The 16,540-nt window shown below is 46.3% G+C and overlaps 1 protein-coding gene across 3 annotated transcripts in view; it reads right to left on the reverse strand.

Moving 5' to 3' along the window:
- Positions 1–15,072: 15,072 nt before the first annotated feature.
- The window catches only part of GPC3 (glypican 3), a 280,416-nt gene continuing 278,948 nt past the window's right edge, over positions 15,073–16,540 (reverse strand). For all 3 annotated transcript variants that reach the window (XM_081180470.1, XM_081180469.1, XM_081180468.1), the window contains one exon: positions 15,073–16,108. In XM_081180470.1, coding sequence (XP_081036596.1) covers positions 15,939–16,108 — 170 coding nt within the window. In that variant the 3' untranslated portion in view covers positions 15,073–15,938. The remainder of the gene's footprint in view (positions 16,109–16,540) is intronic.

A 16,540-nucleotide genomic window follows, 5' to 3' on the forward strand; every position in this document is an offset into this window, starting at 1 on the left:
GGGGCTGCCCTTGAGACTGACCCAGAAACTCCAGCGGGTGCAGAATGCCGCGGCGAGACTCCTTATGGGGTCTTCGCTGCGAGAACACATTCATCCGGTATTATACCAGCTGCACTGGCTCCCGGTGGAGTACAGGATCAGGTTTAAGGTGCTGGTTTTAACCTTTAAAGCCCTATACGGCCTAGGACCCTCGTACCTACGGGACCGCCTCTCCTGGTATGCCCCAAAGAGAAACCTACGGTCTGCAAATAATAACATCCTCAAGGTCCCAGGCCTCAGAGAGGTTAGGCTGGCCTCAACTAGAGCCAGGGCCTTCTCGGCTGCGGCTCCAAACTGGTGGAATGCTCTGTCACAAGAGACTAGGGCCCTGCGGGACCTGACATCTTTCCGCAGGGCCTGCAAGACAGAGTTGTTCCGCCAGGCTTTTGGTCAGGGCGCAGCCTGACTCCCTCCTCTGGCAACCTGCTCAGAATTTTGCTTAATTGGTTGCCATCAATTTGATTTAATTAATTTTTATAATGAAATATTTTTAGATTGTGTGATTATTTGACTGATTATTTGATTGTTGTTAGCCGCCCTGAGCCTGGCTTCGGCTGGGGAGGGCGGGATATAAATAAAATTTATTATTATTATTATTATTATAAACAACAACAAATTCTAGGTGGGGTCTGAGCCATGGGCATAGCCAAGGCGGGGCAGGGAGGGGCAACTGCCCCCTTAAATCAATAAAAATGCATAGCTAACTGAGGTTGTGCCCCTCCCCTAACAAAAATCCTGGCTACACCCATGGGTCTGACTAAGGCAGAATAGTGTGTGACTATGACTTCCCTTATCTGGACTTCTGCTGATGCAGCCTGGAAGAGCATTTGCTTTTTTTGCTGCTGCATCACTCTGTGAACTCATGTGAAGCTTGTGGTCTACTAAGACTCATAGATCCTTTTCACATGTACTATTAGTAAGCCAGGTGTCCCTTGTCTTGCAGAACTTTACATTTCTCCCTCTTGAAATTCATTTTGTTAGTTTTGGCCCAGTTAAGGTCTGTTAAGGTCATATAGAACCCAGATTCTGTCTTCTGAGGCTTTAGCTACTGCTCCCAATTTGGTGTCAACCCCACAGAGGTTGTCTCTAATAACTCATCTAATAACTCTCCTCACCCCCAGAGAAGCAAACAAGAAAAGCTGCTGAAACAAAATAAAAAATTCCTTCCAGTAGCACTTTAGAGACCAGCTAAGTTTGTTATTGGTATGAGCTTTTGTGTGCATGCACACTTCTTCAGATACCAAAAAATTCCTTCCAGTAGCACTTTAGAAACCAGCTAAGTTTGTTACTGTTATGAGCTTTCATGAAGAAGTGTGCATGCACATGAACGTTCATACCAATAACAAACTTAGTTGGTCTCTAAGGTGCTACTGGAAGGAATTTTTTATTTTGTTTCGACTACGGCAGACCAACACGGCTACCTACCTGTAACAAGAAAAGCTGCTGTTCCCCATCTTGTGATGCAGTCACTTAGTAGAGGGAAATGTCTGAGATAAATCACAGGTTCCCCAAACTGTGTGGGAATTCTAACCTCTGGAGCAGAAGAGCAGAACCATTACAGGCCAGGAGCCACCACAGCTCATGGGCAATCATCTGGGGCTGTATAACACTGGTAGGCGGGGCCTGAGGCAAAAATGGGTGGAGCAATTTGTGTGACTCTTACATTTCCACAACTGGCTGCATTCCACCCATGCAGAAGTCAAGAGGTTTCTAAATACACACACACCTCCCTCTCCCTCATCATAAACAGTATTATATGCCAATTAGCACGCAAAACCCCTGAGCGGTTTACATAAGGTAAAAGGTAGGTAAATGACCCCTGGATGGTTAAGTCCAGTCAAAGGTGACTCTGGGGTTGTGGCACTCATCTTGCTTTCAGGCCGAGGGAGCCAGCGTTTGTCCACAGATAGCTTTCTGGGTCATGGGGCCAGCATGACTAAACTGCTTCTGGTGCAACAGGACACCATGACAGAAACCAGAGCACACGGAAATGCCGTTTACCTTCCCGCTGCAGTGATACCTATTTATCTACTTGCATTGGCATGCTTTTGAACTGCTAGGTAGGCAGGAGCTGGGACAGAGCAATGGGAGCTCATTCCATTGTGGGGATTCAAACCACCAACTTTCTGATCAGCAAACCAAAGAGGCTCAGTGGGTTAGACCACAGCGCCATTACATTTTTATTTATTTTTTAAGAAAAATGTATCTGAAGCATTTAAAGCCAAAATTGCAAATAAATGCATCGGTAAAAATGGAGATACCATCAACAAAACCTTAGATTAAATTTCAACAAATAATAAAATAGTGCATAGCGATGAACCTAATGCCTACTTAAATTGAGGGATCTTCAGGAAGTGTTTAAAGTGGGCCACTGTCCATTATCAGAGTTGAAGGACACATTTCAGACAGGCAAAAAATAATGGAAGGGTTTGAAGAAGGACACAGGGATGGGCGTGGGCTCAGGAAAATCCTGAGGTCAGACAGATAGTCCTGCAAAACCACATTGGCCTGAGGTTTCTACTTCCTTCCATTTAGCATTAACAGTTAACCCAGCTCAAGCAGGAGACAGAAAAATGGAGGTGGCAGCCGGAAGATTCCTCCTCTTCCTCCTCTTCCTCCTCCTCCTCCTCCTCCTCCACCATCCCTCTCGCCTTTCAGAATCCTGCTGTTAAGGACAGTAACCTGATATACAGCAAGAGAAGCAAAAGAAGTGATTAACTCATGCACAGCTCTGAATGGCTCTCACAAAGCAGGATTTGAAACAAGCCTCTCAGGACAATGCCTGCAGATGGAGCCAGCAGAGGCCCTGAAAGGGTTTTTCTTCTCTGCCCTTCTTTCTCTGCCCCCTGCAGCACGTACACCTGTGGGGAAGCCAGTGGGCTGGGGCTGCAGGGAAGCCGTGGCGAGTCAGAGGTGAAACCCAAATTGTGCCTACTTTCCCCCGCATGCATTGCAAATGGCCCTGAGCAGGATGCCCAGTCCCACCCACCCAACAAGCATATATGCACACCTAGTCCGTCCGTCCGTCCGTCCGTCCGTCAGTCAGTCAGTAAGTGTGCATCTGTTTTTTTGTTGAAGGAGAGTGAGAAGAGGGCAACTGGACCCTGCTACAGTGCACTGGTCTATCAAGACAGAGTCATCCCCTTCCCCACATTGGCCAACAGCTGCCTCTAGGAAGTGCTCAAGCAGTGCAGGAGAATATAAGGACATAAAGAAGAGCCTGTTGGATCAGGCCAGGAGCTCATCTATCCCAGCATCCTCTTCTCACAGTGGCCAACCAGGTGCCCCCACGGGAAACCCGCATGCAGGAGCAAAGCACAAGGCCCTCTTCTCCCCTCCTGTGGCTTCCAGCAACTGCTATTCAGAAGCATTGCTGCCTCCAATTGTGGAGGCAGAGTGGAGCCCTTGTGGCCAGGAGCCATCGATAGTCTGCTTCTCCTTGCTCCAAAACTCCTAATGACCATACTCAGCAGCTTCATACAGATATTAAATAGCACTGGGGAGAGAATAGCAGGCTGCGGAACCCCATAGCAGAAATGGCAGGGGGCTGAGGAACACTCACCCGGTGCTACTCTATGGACACATCCTTGAAGGTAAGAATGGCACCACTGGAATGCAGTGCCTCTGATGCCCATCTTACTAAGCAGGAGGATACGATGATCGGTGGGACCAAAAGTCACTGAGATATCAAACAGAAGTAACAGGGTCACACTCCTCCTGTCCTTCTCATGATAAAGGTAATCCATCAGGGTTGTTTAGTCATTTAGTCGTGTCCGACTCTTCGTGACCCCATGGACCAGAGCACGCCAGGCACCCCTGTCTTCCACTGCCTCCCGCAGCTTGGTCAGACTCCATCAGGGTAACCAAGTTTAATTCAGTTTTGAAACCAGGTCTGAACACAGATTGTAGTGGCTCTAGAATGATGATCCATCTCCACACCACCCTCTCCACCACCAGAGGCAGAGGGACCACAACCAGTTTGCTCACTGGGCAGTGAGCCTCATCTAGTTTTAAAAAGCCAGGACAAGGATCTAATGAGAGCTGATCAGGTGCATTCACTGCAATTATCCTGTCCTCATCCTCAGGACACATTCATTTGCTTTTCACCCTACTCTTCTTCAGCCAAAAAAAGAGGAGGCACCCAGATTGACTTCAAAATGTCAGTGCTCAGATTTTAGGTTTACAACTTAACAGACATGATGCAAAAGAATGAGGGTGGGAAGGGGGAGAGGGAAAAAGCAAACTCAAGCAATATTTCTTAAGTTTTAATTTGATTTTCTTGTCCCATTATAATGATCCCATAGAACTTATATTTTAAAACAGCCATTTCCCTCCCACTGGGGTGGGGGGAGAGAGACAGCATTTGGGAATTTTAAAGGCCATCTAAATGTTGTCCCCCACTCTCCCACCTCTCAGTCTCTCTAGGTTTTTCATGTCTGCACTCAATCGTCTGTTTCTTTGACCATCCCAATCTATTCTTCTCGTTGGGATGCCCTCACCAGAAAGCTCTAATACAGGAACATTTGGAATTTGCTTAAAGATGCAGTCTAGATGAAGATACTTTATGATGGGTTTAGGGGCTAGCTAAGCAATGCCCCCCCAGCACTAAACATTTGGGTTGGGCTGCAGAGGACCCAAGTCATTTTGCAGATAAACAACAAACTTTCATTTTGTGGGGAGAGGAAAGGTCGCTCTTGTTGATCCCTCTTTTGGGGGTGGAATGTACACAACTGTCACTCTCCTTAACATTTAGAATTAAACAGCCCCTCTGGCTTGTGTTTGCTGGGTGTTTATTTTCTCCACTTGGCAACAAGCTTGATTTTTAATTTGCCTGGAGGCTGAAGGAACACAGGGCTTTTAGGTGCACATTTTACTTTCTCCAAAAAGCAAAACACAAACAGCAGTTGCCAAATCTGCAGCATTTTGGGGGGGGGATTGGCCCTTAATCTCTGACAATCAGTTCCAATTCTTATTCGTCTAAACTAATCAATAGCCTCTTCCCTAACAAAGGGCATTGGTAATTACCTGGAGTAGTTTTAGTAATTAGCTGTGGGTGTGTAAAGACAATGAAAGCACAAGGCAGGGTGATGGTGCAAATCATTCTAAGGAAGACAAGGGAAAACTGAGAGGGGTGCTGCCTGTGTGATAGCTCTTCTTGTCTTGGAATCTGGAGACAGCCCTAGTAGCAGTGGAAGAAACAGTGGGGTATAGTGATTAGTGCATGAGACTAGGAGTGGGCCAGGTTCAAATCCTTGCTTGGCCATGAAACTCTTTGGACTGTCTTCCCAACCTTGAGGCCCTCTAAATGTTTCATTGCAATGCCCTCTCGCCCTAGAGCATTTGTCAGACATCTGGAGGCTCCCAAGGCTGTCCTTGTGCATCATGGCTGTGTTATGAGCAGCAGTCCAGAGCAAGTCAAGAGTTGGGAGTTAGGACCAAAGAGCAACCAAGAACAGAGGAAGGACCTAAGACCATAACCAGAAACACAAGGAACACAACACTTCAAGTATTTACCACCTAAATCTACCACAAAGGCCTGCCAGTTTCTAGGAATTCTGAACTTCTTGGTGCAGTTTTGCCCTGCCTATCTGATGTTACCGGGCCACTCTGTCAGCTGTTAAAACTGAACAATGCATTTGTCTGGGGCCTGCGTCAGGAATGCTCCTTTAAAATGACCAAAGAGTGGTGCCTATTCTTTTGACATTTGCCCCACAGAAAAAGACTGTTGTCTCCACCTTACATTTTAGGAGTGCCTCACCTTACATTTTAGGAGCTGTAGTGCTGCTGTGCCAGGAGGATGGGCACATCCAGCCAGTTGTCTTTGCCTTGAAGACCCTGTGAACAACTTTACTACAAGACTACGTGACACGAGCCCCTGTCCCCATTCTTACAACCAAAAGCATAGAATCATAGAATCATAGAGTTGGAAGAGACCACAAGGGCCATCGAGTCCAACCCCCTGCCAAGCAGGAAACACCATCAGAGCACTCCTGACATATGGTTGTCAAGCCTCTGCTTAAAGACCTCCAAAGAAGGAGACTCCACCACACTCCTTGGCAGCAAATTCCACTGTCGAACAGCTCTTACTGTCAGGAAGTTCTTCCTAATGTTTAGGTGGAATCTTCTTTCTTGTAGTTTGGATCCATTGATCCGTGTCCGCGTCTCTGGAGCAGCAGAAAACAACCTTTCTCCCTCCTCTATGTGACATCCTTTTATATATTTGAACATGGCTATCATATCACCCCTTAACCTCCTCTTCTCCAGGCTAAACATGCCCAGCTCCCTTAGCCGTTCCTCATAAGGCATCGTTTCCAGGCCTTTGACCATTTTGGTTGCCCTCCTCTGGACACGTTCCAGTTTGTCAGTGTCCTTCTTGAACTGTGGTGCCCAGAACTGGACACAGTACTACAGGTGAGGTCTGACCAGAGCAGAATACAGTGGCACTATTACTTCCCTTGATATACTCCTATTGCCATACTCCTATTGATGCAGCCCAGAATTGCATTGGCTTTTTTAGCTGCCATGTCACACTGTTGGCTCATGTCAAGTTTGTGGTCAACCAAGACTCCTAGATCCTTTTCACATGTACTGCTCTCAAGCCAGGTGTCACCCATCTTGTATTTGTGCCTCTCATTTTTTTTGCCCAAGTGCAATACTTTACATTTCTCCCTGTTAAAATTCATCTTGTTTGTTTTGGCCCAGTTCTCTAATCTGTCAAGGTCGTTTTGAAGTGTGATCCTGTCCTCTGGGGTGTTAGCCACCCCTCCCAGTTTGGTGTCATCTGCAAATTTGATCAGGATGCCCTTGAGTCCATCATCCAAGTCGTTGATAAAGATGTTGAATAAGACTGGGCCCAAGACAGAACCCTGTGGCACCCCACTAGTCACTCTTCTCCAGGATGAAGAGGAACCATTGATGAGCACCCTTTGGGTTCGGTCAGTCAGCCAGTTACAAATCCACTGAGCGGTAGCATAGTCAAGACCGCATCTTGCCAGCTTCTTTACAAGAATATCATGGGGCACCTTGTCAAATGCCTTGCTGAAATCAAGGTAGGCTACATCCACTGTGTTCCCTTCATCTACCAGGCTTGTAATTCTGTCAAAAAACGAGATCAGGTTAGTCTGACATGACTTATTTTTCAGAAATCCATGCTGACTATTGGTGATCACAGCATTCCTTTCTAGGTGCTCACAGACTGTTTGCTTGATGATCTGCTCCAGAATCTTCCCTGGTATTGATGTCAGACTGACTGGGCGGTAATTATTTGGGTCCTCTCTTTTCCCCTTTTTGAAAATAGGGACAACATTTGCCCTCCTCCAGTCTGCCGGGACTTCGCCTGTTCTCCAGGAATTGTCAAAGATGACTGCCAGTGGTTCTGAGATCACATCTGCCAGTTCTTTTAATACTCTTGGATGCAGTTCATCTGGCCCTGGAGACTTGAATACATCTAAACTAGCCAAGTATTCTTGTACTATCTCCTTAGTTATTCTGGGCTGTGTTTCCTCTGCTGAATCATTTGCTCCAAATTCTTCAGGTCGGGCATTGTTTTCTTTATCGGAGAAGACTGAGGCAAAGAAGGCATTGAGGAGTTCAGCCCTTTCTGTGTCCCCTGTTTGCATTTCACCATCTTCTCCTCTGAGTGACCCCACTGTTTCTTTGTTCTTCCTTTTGCTACGAACATACCCATAAAAGCCTTTTTTGTTGCTTTTAACCTCTCTAGCAAGCCTGAGTTCATTCTGTGCTGGCTATTTGTTTGAATTCCTCTTTGGTGGTTTCCCCCCTTTTCCATTCTTTGTACACATCCTTTTTTAATCTTAACTCAGTTAAAAGTTCTTTAGATAGCCACCCTGACTTCTTTAGGCACCTTCCATGTTTCCGTCTCATTGGTATTGCCTGACTTTGTCCTTTTACTATCTCCCTCTTAATAAACTCCCAGCCATCATGAACTCCCTTTCCTTTTAGTATTAAGACTTGGCCCTCCAGATGTTTTGGGACTACAACTCCCATCATCCCTAGCTAGCAGAACCAGTGGTCAGGCATGATGGGAATTATAGTCTCAAAACATCTGGAGGGCCAGTTTGCCTATGCCTGACCAAGAGATTAGATTAGCTGACTCCTTGGTTACAGCAGTTCTGAAAGAGGTACTCTTTTGACATCGTTCACATGCCAGAGAAGAAATTTTCTGTTGAAGATGAGCTTTACTAGACAGCCTCTAGTAGAATGGGGAAATACGGAACTGGAACAGGGAGTTACACTCAGCCCATTGTGGTAGGCTTTCGGCCTCTGATATAAAGTTGCAAGAGATTTGGAGAGCTCAGCAGATGAATCCCATTTTGTGTACGAGATGACACAGCACAATGAGGGAGGATGGCCTGAGAAATGCTTGCTTGACAGCCCTCGTAGCTGGAAAGCCCTTAACCTCGAAGAAGCCCTTTAACTAGCCAGAAGGCAAAAGTCAAGGTGTGAGGCCTCCAATGTGTGAGTACCCAACCCTGTGATAAAATCAGCCTGTTGCTCCATGACCAAAGAAGGACGTTTGGGCTCAGCTGTGCTATCTGTGGTCCTGAACCCACATCTTGATCTCCCTCCAAGATGCTGTCTTTGCCTACTCTTGCTGTTCACCCTCTCTGGGTGACCACAGTGTGCAACCTCCCACTCCCCTGGCATCACCCCTCCTTAGTAGTGAGCATCTCCATGGATTATAACACAGGCAGTGCTTGTTTTTCTTAAAAAAATGTTTAGGTGTACTCTCATTTTGACTCAAGAAAACCACCATTTTATAGTTCAAATCGGGGGAAATAATTACAGTAAATGGACAAAAGTACAAAGATTCACAAAATGATTAGGGGTATGCATACCCCTGCGTCCCCGCAGGAAAAAAGCACTGGTCACAGGTGTCCTGATCATGTGGTGCCCCAATGCATGAGCAACCACTCAGGTGAAGTTATTTCTTTTCAGGTGCCCATGCACCCACTCTGTGGATGTTGTGGGTGGGTCAGCAGTGTAGCTCGACTCCTCCTGCACATGAGTATATGTGGAGAGGGCTTCTGAGCATGAGGAGAGTGGTTCGAATGCACACCCCGCAGACTATAGCTAGTGTGTGTGAAAGCCACTTTCACTGCCTCTCCCCTTCGAATGCCTCTCTAGATTCAGTCTCCCTGGTCAGCAGGAGAAGCGTCTCTGGGCTTGTTACTCTGTGCAAGTACCACAAGAGGCAGTTTAGTGTAGTGGTTAGAGGGTTGGACCTGGGACAGCAGGGTTTAAATCCCCGCTCAGCCATGAAGCTCAATGGGTGATCTTGGACCTTGGGTGGTATCCAATATCGTCGTTCTCTAATGCAAGAGTTTACACTGGTGAAATGGAACTTGCCCCCCCCTTCTCTCCTCCATGCCCATCTCAAATCTGCTCTGGAGGGTTGGGAGGCCACCCCCCAGCAGGTTTACAGGAATCACAGGGGGGAAAGAACGGGGCGTGTTCCATCACATAAGAAGAAATCCTTGCGCTAACAGAGTGAGTGACTTAGCACTACTTTGGATGCAAGCCACAGTCCCTCAGCCTAGCCTTCCTCGCAGGGGTGTTGATCAAACAGTAAAGGGAAAGAATTGTGACCACTTTGAGCACTTCTGAGCAAAAACAAAACATACTTATTTATCATCTTATGTAACATAAAAGGAGTACAGCACAGCCCCCCTCGGCCAGCATAGGGAAAGGAATGACAGAAGGTCCAAGCAGGGGTGAAGTGCAGACCCACTACCCCCCGAGAGCCCAAAGGCTTGGTTCTGAGGCCACAACAATTGACAGAAAGGCTTCCAGGCAAGCAGATGGTCCTCTGCCAGGACCAAATGACAGCAAGCTCGGGTTGTTGGTTTTTTTTGCGCTGGCTGGATGACAGTCAGCAGACAGGAAGCTGTTCCAAGTCTGGATGCCCTTCATGTCTCAGCAGAGCCATCTTTTCTCGTCAGGCTCCTGCTGCTTTTCTGCTCCAGTCATCGTTGGAAGCCATCTCTCCTGGAAGACCATCACAAAACGTAGTGTGGAGGACATCCCCTTGTCAGTTGCCTCCTTGGGAACAGGGAGCATTGCCAGGGAGCACTGGACCCCCAAGCTTCCAACTGCCTACAGGAGCATGTGAGCTTTGGGGACTCTTTTTAATCACAACCCAGCCAGCTCTATGGAATCATAGTATTGTAGAGTTGTAAGGGACCACGAGGGTCATCTAGTCCAACCCCCTGCAATGCAGGAATCTTTTGCCAAATGTGGGACTCGAACCTGCAACCCTCAGATTAAGAGTCTCATGCTCTCCCAACTGAGCTATATCTTTTCTACTTTGAAATTCATGTGTGGATGCCAAGGAGCAAAGCAGCATCTGGTGCTAATAAGGGGTTAAATCCCCAACTGACACCGCTGTGGGTGGGGAGACATAGCAAGCCCCCAGTCGATGCCAGCAGCATTAGGGGTTAAATACACTGGGAATTGTTAAATAAGTAAGTGCTTATCCATCACTCCAGAATTCTGTATGCATTGGCCAGCAACTCAGGAACTGCCTTAGACCACTGGTCCACCTAGCTCAGTATTGTGCACACTGACTGGCAGCAGCTCTCCAGGGTTTCAGGCAGGGGACGTTCCCAGCCCAATCTGGAAATGCCATTGGGGAACTGAAGCTGTGATCTTCTCTGTGCAAAGCAGGTAGTTTAGCTCTTCGCCGGGGGGGGGGGAATGGAAGGTGGGCAGTGTTCCTGTAGAATATCTGTCTGCACATCACCCTTAAGTCTTTGTAAGTATGAGAACTATAGAGACATACAGTCATACTTCGGGTTAAATGTGCTTCAGGTTAAGTGTTTTCAGGTTACGCTACGCGGTGACCCGGAAGTAATGAAGTGTGTTACTTCCGGGTTTCGCTGCTCGCGCATGCGCTCAAAATGATGTCACGTGCATGTGCAGAAGTGGCAAATTGTGATCTGCGCATGCGCAGGTTGCATTCACTTCAGGATGTGAATGGGGCTCCGGAACGGATCCCGTTCGCATCAAGAGGTACCAGTGTACTTAAAAAGAAAAAAAGTTGAAAATTCAGGGCAGCCACCTAAATTTTATTCAAAGGGGGAAGCAGCTCCTTCACTCCGGCTTTTGTTCAAGTGCAAGTGAAAGCCACACTCACTCTCCTGCCCCTTTGTTCCATATGTGTGCAGGCGTGGGCTGTCATTCAGTGGTGCAGAAAATGGACTTTGGACATGCTCACTAGCAGTTCTCTTGCTCATTAGTGCATAGGATCCACGGCTTGTGCGAAAACCCTCAGCCTCAGTACTAATCCTGTGGCTACCAGGTGATGGATGAGAGTGATGGGAAGAGGAAATTTAGTACAAAAGAAAACGTTGGACCACATCAAAAGCTACCTTTGCACCACCTACAAGTTTTTGAAGCTCAAATTCAGCTCCTTGAGTTAAGATGGAAATAATCCTAGAATCCTAGAGTTGGAAGAGACCACAAGGGCCATCGAGTCCAACCCCCTGCCAAGCAGGAAACACCATCAGAGCACTCCTGACATATGGTTGTCAAACCTCTGCTTAAAGACCTCCAAAGAAGGAGACTCCACCACACTCCTTGGCAGCAAACTCCACTGTCAAACAGCTCTTACTGTCAGGAAGTTCTTCCTAATGTTTAGGTGGAATCTTCTTTCTTGTAGTTTGGATCCATTGCTCCGTGTCCGCGTCTCTGGAGCAGCAGAAAACAACCTTTCTCCCTCCTCTATGTGACATCCTTTTATATATTTGAACATGGCTATCATATCACCCCTTAACCTCCTCTTCTCCAGGCTAAACATGCCCAGCTCCCTTAGCCGTTCCTCATAAGGCATCGTTTCCAGGCCTTTGACCATTTTGGTTGCCCTCCTCTGGACACGTTCCAGTTTGTCAGTGTCCTTCTTGAACTGTGGTGCCCAGAACTGGACACAGTACTCCAGGTGAGGTCTGACCAGAGCAGAATACAGTGGCACTATTACGTCCCTTGATCTAGATGCTATACTCCTATTGATGCAGCCCAGAATTGCATTGGCTTTTTTAGCTGCCGCGTCACACTGTTGGCTCATGTCAAGTTTGTGGTCAACCAAGACTCCTAGATCCTTTTCACATGTACTGCTCTCAAGCCAGGTGTCACCCATCTTGTATTTGTGCCTCTCATTTTTTTTGCCCAAGTGCAATACTTTACATTTCTCCCTGTTAAAATTCATCTTGTTTGTTTTGGCCCAGTTCTCTAATCTGTCAAGGTCGTTTTGAAGTGTGATCCTGTCCTCTGGGGTGTTAGCCACCCCTCCCAGTTTGGTGTCATCTGCAAATTTGATCAGGATGCCCTTGAGTCCATCATCCAAGTCGTTGATAAAGATGTTGAATAAGACCGGGCCCAAGACAGAACCCTGTGGCACCCCACTAGTCACTCTTCTCCAGGATGAAGAGGAACCATTGATGAGCACCCTTTGGGTTCGGTCAGTCAGCCAGTTACAAATCCACTGAGTGATAACATAGTCAAGACCGCATTTTACCAGCTTCTTTACAAGAATATCATGGGGCACCTTGTCAAATGCCTTGCTGAAATCAAGGTAGGCTACATCCACTGTGTTCCCTTCATCTACCAGGCTTGTAATTCTGTCAAAAAACGAGATCAGGTTAGTCTGACATGACTTATTTTTCAGAAATCCATGCTGACTATTGGTGATCACAGCATTCCTTTCTAGGTGCTCACAGACTGTTTGCTTAATGATCTGCTCCAGAATCTTCCCTGGTATTGATGTCAGACTGACTGGGCGGTAATTATTTGGGTCCTCTCTTTTCCCCCTTTTGAAAATAGGGACAACATTTGCCCTCCTCCAGTCTGCCGGGACTTCGCCTGTTCTCCAGGAATTCTCAAAGATGACTGCCAGTGGTTCTGAGATCACATCTGCCAGTTCTTTTAATACTCTTGGATGCAGTTCATCTGGCCCTGGAGACTTGAATACATCTAAACTAGCCAAGTATTCTTGTACTATCTCTTTAGTTATTCTGGGCTGTGTTTCCTTTGCTGAATCATTTGCTCCAAATTCTTCAGGTCGGGCATTGTTTTCTTTATCGGAGAAGACTGAGGCAAAGAAGGCATTGAGGAGTTCAGCCCTTTCTGTGTCCCCTGTTTGCATTTCACCATCTTCTCCTCTGAGTGACCCCACTGTTTCTTTGTTCTTCCTTTTGCTACGGACATACCCATAAAAGCCTTTTTTGTTGCTTTTAACCTCTCTAGCAAGCCTGACTTCATTCTGTGATTTAGCTTTTCTGACTTTGTGTCTACACGTGCTGGCTATTTGTTTGAATTCCTCTTTGGTGGTTTCCCCCCTTTTCCATTTTTTGTACACATCCTTTTTTAATCTTAACTCAGTTAAAAGTTCTTTAGATAGCCACCCTGGCTTCTTTAGGCACCTTCCATGTCCTGCAGTTCTGAGAGGCAAATTGTAGTAATTCCTTCACATGATGCACCTTAAATTTGGGAACCTGAAGCTACAGGAGAAATGCCTTTAAAATTCATAGTGGAGACGTCTATCAGTTATCACTGGCCATAATATATATGATGGAGACCCCATGTTCATGGGCAGTCTATCTGTGAATACCTGCTGCTGGTGAGCAACAGCCAGAGAGGACTGTTGCCACCAAGCCCTGCTTACAGGCTTCCTGGAAGCTTCTGAATAGCCGCTGTGAGTGCAAGTCTCAGCTGGGGGTGCCCTTGAGTGTTATCGAGTAGGGCTCCTGTTTTATTTTAAATTTAAGACATTATTTTTGCATGCATTCAGCCACTGGGGCTTCCCAGGGCAGGACTGCAATGGGTTCTTGTGTGAAATCATGAGCAAGCGTTGACAACTCAAGCTGCATTTATGGAAGGTTACTGGTTCATTTTAAAACCGGACACTCTCCTGCTCTTACCTTCCTTTATCTTTTGGGGACACCTTTTGTTTCTGGGACATTCCTGTGATGCCTTTTTGCTGAGGAAAGCTTTCCACACCCTTTTATCCCTAGCTAGGAACAACAATGCAAAAAAGAAAAACACCAGAATGCTATTCCTCTCTCTTCTCTTCTCTTCTCCAGTGCCTAGCAAAAAACACAAAACCTTATAGCAAAGTTGCGTTAAAACAAAGTGCATCTCACGTGTTATGAGTTTCAAGAGTTATTTGCCAAAAAAGTGTGGAGGTGAGGTAAGGTGTTCCCATCACAAATGAGAATTTAATGGAAAGAGTGTCAGATATGGAACTTTAAAAAAAAAAAAAATCCCCACAAACGAGAGCCAGGGCAGATGGAAAGTTGGGACATTTGTGTTGGTGCCTGCAAATGTTTCCCACCCAAACCCCTTATTACAGGGAGAATGCCCCCTCTGCAGATATTGTGGGACTCCCAACTCTTATCAGCCCTGGTCAACCTGGTCAACAGTCAGGTATGTTAGGAGTTGCAACCCCACAATACCAGGAGGGTCACCGGTGAACTATGAAGAAGCTTTGCCTGCTGTGTGCAAGGAGGGAGGGAGGGTTGCCTCTATTCAGAAGATGAGTGCATCTTCTTAGACCAGAGATGGTGCAGCCTGCAGCTCTCCTGATGCTGCTGGACTCCAACTCCCAGCATGATCAACGGTCAGGGATGATGGGAGTTTTAGTCCAGCAACCCCTAGAGGTCTGCAGGTTCAAGTGTACACCTGACGTGCAGCTACTCAGATGTAGGTCCCTGTGAATTCAATGGGCCTTTCCCCACATAAAACTGTGTATGGGATGGCAACTTTAAAGGCAGACATTAAAATGGGTGTTTAGTCTTGCAGCTGCAATGAATGCAGAAACACACACATACACACCCACCACTATAGATCAACTTGCCTCATCTGGCGCTGGAATCTATTTCTCCTAAAAATACTGCCTGGCTGCCTCAACAGCAAATTATAAACCCAAAGCGGCCCAACTAGGCTGACCTCCAAAGACTCAAAATGCAGGCTCTGAGCACAAGACCAACAGATAAACAAAACACATTTGGTTGTCGGTGGTTTGTTTTTTAGAAATTTATTAAAAATGACATGCTTGCTGTTCTGTATTCTCTGCAAAGGGCTTGGTGCCTCTTCCTACAGCGTGGGGCCTCTCTAGAATGGCCTGTCTTCCCATCACCAATCAGGTCAGCTCTACAAGGGCAGGCTTTGAATTAGTTCTGCCCATTTTCTTCCCAACTCCCAGCACCCATCTTTTCCAGGAAGTGGTCTGTTTGTTTGCAATTCAGGGAGCTGTCTAGGCAGCCATGTAACACACATAAACATTTCTCCAACATTTGTATATGTAGCTTATAATTAACCACAATCCAGAGTTTCAAATCAACGAAAGCTCAGTCTGGATGCCTCCTGCCAATCTTGCTACAGATGTTGAAAATTCAGTCCAGGGGTCCAGCCCTCAGAGTAAAAACATGTCATTGCTGCTTTGGGATATTGTAATATTCCCACTGTAGGTTTCTCAGGTGAGTGTCCACTAAAATCAGTCCAGTTACTGAATATGTATATATTTAAAAGCCAGTGGATGATGCTTAATACCATTTTTAAGTGACCATGCCAATTAACTCAAGATGAAACAAGGCTGTTGTTCTAAAAAGCAATGAAAAACTTCCATCTTCATAAATCTCTTAAGGGATGCAAATGTTGAGTATATTTACCCTCTTATAATTAGGCAAGACTTCTCCAAAACACAAGAACTTTCTTTTGTTCACTACATCTACAACGAGTCCCTCCTTCGAGTCTTATTTGAATTTTTAAAAAATGAAACTTATTGGAAGCTGCTCTTTCCACATGCCTTGGGAGGAGAAAGAGAGTTTGTGAGCAAACTTCCCAAAACGAAATGTCGCAAATTCAGTGAGGAGATAGTTCCACAACTATTTGGCAAGCAGAAGAAGTAGGACCGTTAGGAGAGAGCCCAAAAGATCCAGACCCGGCATCACGACATCTGTTCCAAGGTTGTGAATCACTGACACCTCTTTGCTTTTCTGATCCCAGAGCTGCTTCTTTGAAGGGATGTTGTCTGTGTCCAGATCATACGCCAGCTCTAGAAAAAAGAAAGGAAAGAATATTGAATATGGGCTGGAACCTACTGCTAGTGGCTCAAATGGCTTTAAGAGAGTTTGAGTACTCCAGGTCTATCAGGACAATATACCCACATCTTGTGTGCATCTAACCCACATAGAATCATAGAATCATAGAATCATAGAGTTGGAATAGACCACAAGGGCCATCGAGTCCAACCCCCTGCCAAGCAGGAAACACCATCAGAGCACTCCTGACATATGGTTGTCAAGCCTCTGCTTAAAGACCTCCAAAGTAGGAGACTCCACCACACTCCTTGGCAGCAAATTCCACTGTCGAACAGCTCTTACTGTCAGGAAGTTCTTCCTAATGTTTAGGTGGAATCTTCTTTCTTGTAGTTTGGATCCATTGCTCCGTGTCCGCTTCTCTGGAGCAGCAGAAAACAACCTTTCTC

Source organism: Podarcis bocagei (genome assembly GCF_964188305.1).
Source record: "Podarcis bocagei genome assembly, chromosome: Z".
Classification (NCBI taxonomy): Eukaryota; Metazoa; Chordata; class Lepidosauria; order Squamata; family Lacertidae; genus Podarcis; species Podarcis bocagei.